This window comes from Panicum virgatum, chromosome 8K, assembly GCF_016808335.1.
Source record: "Panicum virgatum strain AP13 chromosome 8K, P.virgatum_v5, whole genome shotgun sequence".
Lineage (NCBI taxonomy): Eukaryota > Viridiplantae > Streptophyta > Magnoliopsida > Poales > Poaceae > Panicum > Panicum virgatum.
Genome location: NC_053143.1, coordinates 6,617,634 through 6,628,272, shown reverse-complemented (window position 1 = coordinate 6,628,272; position 10,639 = coordinate 6,617,634). Strand labels below are relative to the sequence as shown.

General features: G+C 39.5%; 2 protein-coding genes across 2 annotated transcripts; one reads left to right on the top strand and one right to left on the bottom strand.

Annotated features, from left to right (window-relative positions):
• Positions 1-393: 393 nt before the first annotated feature.
• LOC120643745 (disease resistance protein RGA4-like) lies at positions 394-5,493 on the bottom strand. The gene is made up of 3 exons (XM_039920217.1): positions 5,339-5,493; positions 3,091-3,919; positions 394-2,694 (listed from the first exon to the last, which is right to left on the bottom strand). The coding sequence occupies exons 2-3, from the start codon at positions 3,864-3,866 to the stop codon at positions 603-605; spliced, it is 2,868 nt and encodes a 955-aa protein (XP_039776151.1). The 5' UTR covers positions 3,867-3,919; positions 5,339-5,493; the 3' UTR covers positions 394-602.
• A 3,413-nt stretch (positions 5,494-8,906) lies between these two features.
• LOC120645366 (protein ALP1-like) lies at positions 8,907-10,613 on the top strand. The gene is made up of 2 exons (XM_039922158.1): positions 8,907-9,499; positions 9,575-10,613. The coding sequence occupies exons 1-2, from the start codon at positions 9,252-9,254 to the stop codon at positions 10,611-10,613; spliced, it is 1,287 nt and encodes a 428-aa protein (XP_039778092.1). The 5' UTR covers positions 8,907-9,251.
• The last annotated feature ends 26 nt before the right edge of the window (positions 10,614-10,639 follow it).

Here is a 10,639-nt window from a genome sequence, read left to right as displayed (position 1 = left end):
GCCACTTTACATCTTGCACCTTCGGTCTTAAATTCATACCATGTTCAACTTATTATGCACTAACAAAAAAAAATTGTTGTCATACTATGCATCTTAAATGCATATCTGCCCCGATTTGTAAGAATTAAGCTACTCATTTGCTTCTGTTTTTTCAACTTTGCATCGTTATCCCTGTATTTTAAACTGAGCATTTTCTTTGCCTCTACTCTGTTTAGGAGACTTGACCGCGTAAAATGAGAGCACAAAACATTTATGTGCTTGCTCCATTGCCTCTACTTTTGCACTTCAAATTGCATCTGGGCCTATTGTGACAATATCATCGGTATATTTCCACAGCATGAGTTGTATATTCTGACAGCAAAATTGGATAAAATTTAAACATATCTGGACCAATTTTCACAAAACCAGTGGTTTCTCTATTGTCAATCTGGTTTCTTTTTGAAAAAAAAAAGATCATTTAATAGGCCAGCCTCAAAAGGCAGCACAGAACAGGGACAAGACAAACGACAAGTTCATTTTGAAAAAGAGGGGGGAAATAAAGCAACGTGAGAAAAAAAGGGGCAAATTCATAGTTAGGGCATATATGCAATTGTCCCAAATGATTAAGAAGACACTGTGCCAATACCAGCAATGGGCAAACCAGTTAGAGCAACACAAGCCACTGGCTGTCCCTTGTTGTTGGAAGCAAATTTCGGCTCTTCTGGTGGCATTTGGATTCCTGTTTTTTGTACTTGTCCCTCTGACATAGCAAAACATTCTGTAATCTCATTTTCAGTTGCCCCTTCGGGTGGATCAGCCTTTTTGAGCAGAAGAACTTTTGGCCTGTTCTGATGTTCCTTAACTGCCTGTACCCAATTTGCTTTAACATCAGTGTTGAGTTCATCATAAAGAACTACTTCCCTCAGACGTGTAAAGCCTTTGATCTGGACAACGCACTGGTCATCCAAATTTTCACAAAGCAGCTGAAGTGATACGAGAAGTGGCAGAGCACCATCTTCAACCTTCGGAAATGTTGGATGTTTCACCACAAAACACAAGCAGAGCAGGTTGGGCAATGCCCTGTCCCTAAAGGTGATCTCTTCAAGTTTATCTGCAACCAGCTTCAGGTACAGCAGGTCTTTCAAATTACCCAAAGCTGTTAGAAGATCAGCTGTCAATCTAGCTGATTGAAGGCACAATTCCCTGAGTCGACGAAGTGCTGTGACAAACTCAGGCAATTTCGGTAGGTTACCCTGTAATTTCAGCGACCTAAGATAGCAGGGAGCTTCCAAGCCTTCTAGCAAGTTTTCGGAGCATCCTTCAAAATGGACTGACAAAGAACGAGGGTCATCCGCTGGGTCCTTTACATCATGAATGAACTTCTGTATGGCCTGCTTAACATTAGTCAAGCTACTACTTGTTGCGGATGACTCGCACCAGATCTTCACCTTTCGTAATTTATTCATATGAACCATAAGCTCTGCAAATCCTTCACTTTCGTCGACAAGAAATCCTGATAATGTCTGTAACTTAAATTGTCCTGAAGAAAGAAACTTGTGCAGTTTACTTTGCACTACTTTATTTGGAAGCTTGAACTTTCCAAAGAGATGAATTAAATTGGGCAGTTGGATGACTTCGAGAGGTAGGATCTTTACATATGTTCTCCTTAGATCAAGCGTCTCCAAAAGTTTCAGCTTTTTTAGCTCCTTGGTAAGGCATGTAACCTTGCCCCCTAGGCTTAGATATTTTATAAGTAATAGGTTGCATATTTCTTTGAGATGATCATTTTGCAAGTCAGTACATTGTTCAAGATCCAAGACTCTCAGTAACTGATACTTTTTAAAATCCAACATAGCTTTACCTGCCTCCCCAATGACTGTCAGAGATCTGACATGGGATAGATCAAATTCCAGATTGGTGGAATCTGAAATACTGCTGTCATGGAGAGAAAGGCGACGAGCATGTTTCGGTTGGATCTTTCCATCATCAAACAAAGCAATGATGTTTTCGGAGAGAGACTTGCGTACAACATACTCGTGCATCATGCCATAGGTTTTGCATGTTTTCACCTTCAAGTTGTTGCTTACATCAATGGACTGGATGATGTTGCGGTCCATGAGCTCCCTGAAACTTTGAGCAGCTGGATCACTGCATAAAGGTGATGGTACCAAAAATCCCTCAGCTAACCATCGCCTCATCAGCCTTTTCGTCCTGACTCGATGGTCACTGGGGAACATAGCAAAATATAGCAAGCAAGCCTTGAGTTCATGGGTTGGAAGGCTGGTGTAGTCATGGGTCAGCACCTGATGCATTCTCTTTAAGGCATCGTCGCTGTCCAAATGACACCGTACGTCCTTGCAAACACCTTCCCATTCAGGTTGCTCAACTGAGTTCCTACTTTGAATGAATTGGCCCACGGCAGTCAAAGCAAGTGGTTGACCATCACATTTATCCAATATTACCTTCGGATCCAACTGCGAGGAATCTGAACATTCCTGCAGACACGACTCCTTTAGTAACAGCTGCTTTGAGCATTCGTCATCAAGTCTTCTCATTTTGTGCACGTAGCCATTGGTAGAGCTGCAGGTATTCGCCACTGACTGGAATTTCGTTGTTACAACTATTCTGCTACTAACATCTTGTAGCCGCGGGAAGGCGGATTTTATGCGGTTCCACTGATCCGTTGATCGGATGTCATCAATTACAATGAAATACCTACATTGAAAATTTGAATTGTGGGCAGAGAGACAATATTATTAGTTTCCTTATTCCACAGCCACAATAATCAATGCTTTTTGGAAGATGAAGTGTTAATTTTCACGTTGAACTGCATTCAGCATCACATATATGAAATAGTATACTGTCTCTCCAGTAAAAAAAAAATTAACTCGTGCTACTTATTTTAGGTGTGGATAATATATACATACTTGTGGATCGATATACACATTTTTAATATTCTTGTACACAAAAAAATTTATATCCGTTGCTGACATAAATGAACAAATCATGTTGCACCATCTAAATTGGCAGAGATGCATCCGGTGTGCACGACAAATTAATATAAAAGGGATGAATGAAAATAACAGACAAAAAAAGTTGAAATTTTGTTACCTCTTGGTCTTTAGATAGTTTCTGAGATCAATGCTAAGCTGGCGGGCATCAGAGTTAACCAACGGTGGTTCATCATGCACTTGCCGGAGAATCTCCATTAACAGCGCCTCCGGATTCCGCTGCCCAGCGGAAACCCATGCTCTTTTCTCAAATTGCCTGCCGACCTCACTGTCGTACAACTCTTGGGCAAGAACAGTCTTCCCCAATCCACAAAACCCAACGATAGAGATCACGTTCAGCTGATTCCGTTGGGCCCCCTTCCCGTCCGCCAAGTGCTCCAGAAGCTCTTTCAGAGACGCGTCAATGCCGACCAGATCTTCTTGAGCGATGAGACGATCCGAGGACGATGGAGGTAGCTCAGGATGGGACGGACAGGGCACTGGGTATCTCTCCTTGCGCTGGTGGGCTTCCTGCAACCTTCTCTTGAGTCTCTTCATCTCCTTGGCTAACTGCAAACGGGTTCTTATCCTGTTCCCAGGTGCGTGGTTTATACGGTACCATGGTTGCTGTTCCTTGGAGGCACGATACATGATGCAATCTATGCAGTCCTCCATTTCTTGAGCCAATTGGTGCAATTCTTTGACCTTGAAATGCAATGTGAGATCATCCTTCCCTGCCAGCTGCTCATCAATGGCACTCGTGATCATAGGAAGCTCTTCCATCAGGAAATGAACATCCTCTTCAAAGCCCTTGTACAGCTTGTATTTCTCCTCCGCTAACACGAACAACCTCGCCACGAGTTTCTTTACAAATGCACTCAACAGGCCCGCATCCATCGATCACCCGTTCGTTCGTCGTTTCCCCACAATCAGATGCAGAGCTCTGATGGCTGTGGGAAGGATGGAAGAGTTAGCATGCACACAGATTCACTAGCGGGAAGGATGGAAATGTTAATTACCTCTGTACATTTTCAGTTAACATTACCATCATGCATATAATTTTTCCACAGAGATTAAGAAAGTTCTAATTTGCATATGAAGTATATATTTCCTGTGATGAATGCTGGCTTTTTTTTTCAGCTAAGCTTTTTTGGGGCCGGGAGGGAGAATGTAGTTCATGGTTGGGAGATTGAAAGCTGAGGAAACCCTACCCAAATACAATGGCCTATTTTGTTCAAGAACATAAACACAATGATTTCGTCAAGATGTATCTGTATCATGTACCAGAGTGGAGCCAAAAATGCATGAATGTCGATGCTTGTGTTCCGGCTTGATGGGTGCTGGAGTTCTTAAGTGCAGGCTGTGTTACTGTTCTAATTCACAATAATACAGACATATAGTTTGCTTGAGGATACATGGTCAGGGGGTTGTTGCAGCACAGTGCACCCATCCTGGCGAAGCTAGGTCGTGTTCTGACGGTTTGAACAACGTTATTGACTCAGGCAGATCATGAATACATTTTGATGTTCTGCATAGGAGAGGTACCTAATGGAAACGATGCAAACTAAAAAACAAAAACACAGATAGATTGAGAACAAAACGAAAGAATCAACACAAGCCTTAATGCTAATCAGGAAATCACACCGAAATGCAAATTAAACAGAGTTTCTCTTTATTAGTGAATCAGTGAATGAGTAGGAAAGGGAGAAAACAGTATGAGAAAAAATCAGAGAAAAACACCATTGTAGCAGTGCTGAATTAGAGCTTGTATATTTATATGTTAAGCAAAATCGCATTTGATATTGCATTCTATATTTAAGACAATGCAAATTCAGATCTAGCCGTCCTCACAGAAGAGAAGGACACTGATTTTTTAAGGGACTGAGCTTGACCTGAGCCAGATCTCGGCTCTGCCATGATCTTCTTGCTATGATTCTTTGGGCTCTTGATATAACTAAGATACAAAGCAGTTGGCGGAATTCTCAAGATCCTTAAGAATGGGTAGTTGGACCAAAGAACGAGATCGAATTAGAAAAAAAAAACTTTCCTCCGTTCTTTTGTTAAGAAAATGCGCATCATCAGTTCTCCGATCGATGCAAACAGAACCGAAATGGTAGTGACTGTTTCTGCTCTAAACAAGGACCGCGCGCACAAAAATTGCCCAGCTAATCAACCAAGAGAGATTCTGAGCACATATAGTCTGCTTGGAAATCTTGCTGCTCATGGACAGGCAGGAGGCTTCCGACGCATCAAAGCAGTAACAGATCGAATCCAAGGCTTATGAACTGATTTACCCCAGATCAGGGCGGCGAGACAACGCCTCATGTTTAGTTGAGCATAATCGATTGCAAGCAGAAGGAAGAACGAACCTGCCTGACGCAATCAGCTCCAGGGTAGCTCGAGCTCACCGCTGAGGCCGTGTGGGAAGAGACGACTCAGTAGAGGAGCCTCGGAGGTCAGAGCTGCTGTTCCTATTTTGTCCGTTCCTATTCTTGTGTACGTTTTTCTCTTTATTTATTTATTAAATTTCTTGTCACATCTTGCTTATCTGTTATCTCCCGTCTATTCTCTAAATAAATCTTATTTTTATTAGGTACACTTAGCAGGTATGTGGTTTGCGCCAGGTACTCCAGAAAGAATGCAATAAGGTTTTTTCATAAATCAAATAATTTTAAATTTAAGTAAAATTATTATATTGCAAAATAAATACCATTTGATTAGTCATCTAATATAATTAAATTTAAAATTATTTGACTTCTCAGAGAATAAGTTGCATTTTTTTAGGGCTGTTTAGTTCCCAAATCAAAAAATTTTGGGTGTCACATCAACGGTTTGACCAGATATCGGGAGGGTTTTTCGGACACTAATTAAAAAACTAATTTCAAAACTCACTTGGAAACTGTGAGACGAATCTTTTGAAGCCTTTGACTATATCATTAGCACATGTGGGTTACTGCAGTACTTATGGCTAATCATATACTAATTAGACTCAAAAGATTCATCTCGTCATTTACATCCAAACTGTGCAATTAGTTTTATTGTTTACTCCCTCCATATTAAAATACTTGACGTTTTGGACAAGGTTTGAGTCAAACCTCGGGAATATAAATGATGAATAAATCTCAAGTTGTTGAGTTTGAAAATATAAAAATTATATGAATAGATTCATCTTGAAAAATACTTTCATAAAAATATACATATATCACTCTTTGATAAATATTTTAATATAAATAATTAGTCAAAGTTGTGTTTTGGAGACCGTGCCCTTGTCCAAAACGTCAAGTATTTCAATATGGAGGGAGTAATTATATTTAGCGCTTCATGAATATGTCTAAAAGAAAAGACACAAATTGAATATGTCTAAAAGAAAAGACACAAATTTCGAGGTGAAATTTTTTGGGAACTAAACACCCCTTTAGATGGTGGGAGAGTACCAACCGGCCAGCTGTCATGGATAGCACATTCAACGTGGGCCCGCGGACGCTAATGTCCGCACTAATGTCTGGATGTGATGTCTATCTAAACGCGGGCCCGCGGGCGCTAATGTCCGCACTTAATGTCTGGATGTGATGTCTATCTATCAAATCATACCCAAATTATAGCAAACTCCCTGATCTTTCCTCATTTTCAAGACTCGAGATGCTCTGTGTGTACTTAGCAAACTATCATTCTTGTCGCAAATAAAATAAGATATTGCATCTTACCTTCTCCAATCTCAGGTACAAGTCCAACAGGTATATGGTCTTTGATATCATACTTTAGCTAGCAATATCTATAACAATATACCAAAATTGGCCTATACACATCACATGCCCTATCATCCAAATCACCCGCCCTTCTAATTTTTAACATAGAAAAAACTAACTCGAAGTATACAAGCATGATGTATGTCATCATGCACACCACGAAAAATGAGCCTGTAGATTTCCATGTCAAAACACGTAGTTCAAAAAAAGGTTTTAACTATAGACTTGTAATGCAAATGGACAAGCACAAAGGGTAATCTATGACTAAAGTCTTCTCATAACCGGATTGAGATAACTATGTAAGTATTATATTAGAACATGAATTAGTGGGAGCGCAAACATAAGAAAATTTCATTACTTGTGGTTTCATATTTATCTAAATCTTCAACACTTATGTCTCTTAAAATTACACTGCTGCAAGAGGACGGATTGATGGACTAGTATCACGAATCGTTATTAGATAATCATTTTGGAGCTGTCATATTACTCCTCCAAAATATGTTAGAAAAAATGATACAGGTTCCAGATGATCATAAAATCCAAGAATTCTTTTCAAAAAAATAAAATCCAAGAATAGCCTACTGTCAATTCGATAGACTCTAATCATCATTAGGTCTATCCTAGATTTTAATCACATGTAAAACACAATGGAGGTGTGATGTAAAGGGAAAAACTATGAATCAGAATTAAAAGATATATATATATATATATATTAACTAGTGTCACAACCGAATAAAGATTACTCGGTATCTATGTGAGTATTACATTAGAACTTGAACTAATTAAAGAATGCAAATATAAGTACTACTTAACTGGCAAATATATGTAATTCTATTAGCTGCAATCACACCGCTGAGGCCGTGTGGGAAGAGACGACTCAGTAGAGGAGCCTCAGAGGTCAGAGCTCTTTGGTTCTGCTTGTGCTGTTCCTATTTTGTTAGTTCCTATTCCTTGTGTACGTTTTTCCCTTTATTTATTTATTTATTAAATTTCTTGTCACATCTTGCTTATCTGTCCTCTCCTGTTTATTCTCTAAACAAATCTTATTTTTATTAGGTACACTTAACGAGGTATGTGGTCTGCGCCAAGTACTCCAGAAAGAATGCAACTATGGTTTTTCCATAAATCAAATAATTTTAAATTTAATTAAAATTATTATATTGCAAAATAAATACCATTTGATTAGTCATCTAATATATTTTTATATTAGATTTATTTGAAGATATAGATATTAGTATTTTTTATAAATATAATTAAATTTAAAATTATTTGACTTCTTGGAGAATAAGTTGCATTTTTTTAGATGGTGGGAGCAGGGGGCGGACCTAGTATTGATGCCCTCGTATTCGCAGGAATACCCTGCTGCTAGAAAAATAAATGAAATATATGCATAGGTAATTTGGTATGTATACTCAGTATGTTTGAACCAAAATACTTCATTTAGACCATTGCAGCTGGCTATTTTTTTTAGAATACCCTATTTAGAAATTCTAGATCCGCCACTGGGTGGGAGAGGACCATCCGGCCAGCTGTCATGGATAGCATATTCAACACGGGCCGGCGGGCGCTGATGTCCGCGTTTATGTCAGGATGTGATGACTATCTACCAAATCATACCCAAATTATAGCAAACTCCTTGATCTTTCCTCATTTTCAAGACTCAGAGATGCTCCGTGTGTACTTAGCAAACTATCATTCTTGTCACAAATAAGATATTGCATCTTACCTTCTCCAATCTCACATACAAGTCCAACAGGTATATGGTCTTTGATATCATATTTTAGCTAGCAATATCTATAACAATAAATACCATTTGATTATCCATCTAATATATTTTTATATTAGATTTATTTAAAGATATAAATATTAGTATTTTTATAAATATAATTAAATTTAGAATTATTGGACTTCTCAAAGAGTGAGTTGCATACTTCTAACACTTACATCTCTTAAAATTACTAGAAGCAATGATTGACGTTTGTGGCAGCATAGGTTATATAAGTACTAGTAAAGGGCAGTGATTGACTTATATGAAAACATCTCTTACTCGTGACTGAATCGTGTAGTGTAAAATCCTTGTGTGCCATCAGAAAATTTATTTATGTGTTAGCACAGCTGGTTTCACCTCTCTTCACACTGGTCACCTGATAGTGGTGTTTAATTAGCCCCGAAGGGTTGTAAGAGCAACTCCAAAAGTTTGCCAAAAAATTCTTCACCAAAACAATGTATTGGGGGCTCTCCCTAAAAACATTTCTCCCAAAAACATATCAACCCACATCAAAATGCTAATAACTAGTCCCCAATATTTCAAAAAAGACCACATCATTATAATTAGGCCCATATTAAAATTAGGCCCATAATTGGGCTGCGGCTTGCCCCCTCACGCACAGCACCTTCCCTCTCCAATCTCCATTGCCGCACAGCACCTGCACTCTGATCTCCCTCGCCGCCGCCGCCAGAAGGTCACGCCCGTGCATAGGAAAAGGAGTCCCCGCGATCTCCAACTCCAATTGGAGATAGGTAAAACAGATTCGATATGAGTCGACGAAGCCTTTCCATGCAGCTGGTGATGGATTCGTCGTCAGATGACGACGATGATGATTTCCTCCTCTCTGTTACTCATGTGGCCATGAATGCGGATGAGTCTGATGATGAAACAAGACATCGTGGTTCTATCCTAGGGCATCGAGTACTTCGGCGAGACAGACAGGCAGGGCATCATAGGTTATATCAAGATTATTTTTCAGATGATCCAACATACGGACATAGTTATTTTAGACGAAGGTATGTAAACAATAGAATTATTTGGATCATTTTTTATAAATCCATTATATGTGTCTCATCACTTTTTAATTTCAGGTTTCGAATGAGGCGTACACTATTTGTACGCATATGGAATGCCGTAGAACAACACGATCAATATTTCGTGCAGAAAAGAAATGCTGCCGGTATACTTGGCCTTTCTAGTCTGCAAAAGATCACCGCAGCATTTCGGATGTTAACTTATGGAGTAGCAGCTGATGCTACAGATGATTATGTCCGTATTGGTGAAAGTACTGCTATTGAGAGTCTGAGAAGGTTTGTCAGTGCTGTTGTGGAGGTTTTCGGAGATGAGTACTTGAGATCACCTAATGAAGATGATACCACTAGATTACTTGCAACTGGAGAGAATAGAGGTTTTCCCGATATGCTTGGGTCGATTGATTGTATGCATTGGAGGTGGAAAAATTGTCCTTCAGCATGGCAAGGTATGTACACCGGGCATGTGCATGAGCCTACAATTATACTTGAAGCTGTTGCCGATAAAGATCTTTGGATTTGGCATGCTTTCTTTGGGATGCCAGGTTCCCACAATGACATCAACGTTTTGCACCGGTCATCTTTATTTGCACGGCTAGCCGAAGGTCAAGCTCCAGAGGTGAATTATACCATTAATAATAATGAATATACATTGGGTTATTATCTTACCGATGGCATATATCCCTCATGGGCCACATTTGTGAAGACCATACCTGAACCACAAGGTAACAAGAAGAAATATTTTGCAGCTGCCCAAGAAGCTTGTAGGAAGGACGTGGAACGAGCATTTGGGGTTCTGCAGGCTCATTTCGCTATCGTTAGGGGGCCAGCTCGATTTTGGGATGAAGACACCCTCGGACAAATCATGAGGGCTTGTGTCATTATGCACAATATGATAGTGGAGGATGAACGCGATGAGGAAGATGATTTAAGTTTTGATGGAGTGGGAGAAAAGGTGAAGATTTCTCACGATAGGACACCTGAACTTGAGGAGTTTATTAAAAACTACAAGAATATAAAGGACAAGGAGATTCATAATCAACTTCAAGATGACCTCATTGAGCACCTATGGCAACATCATCCAGATCTCTACAAATGATTACCTGTGGTTTATATTTATTTGCT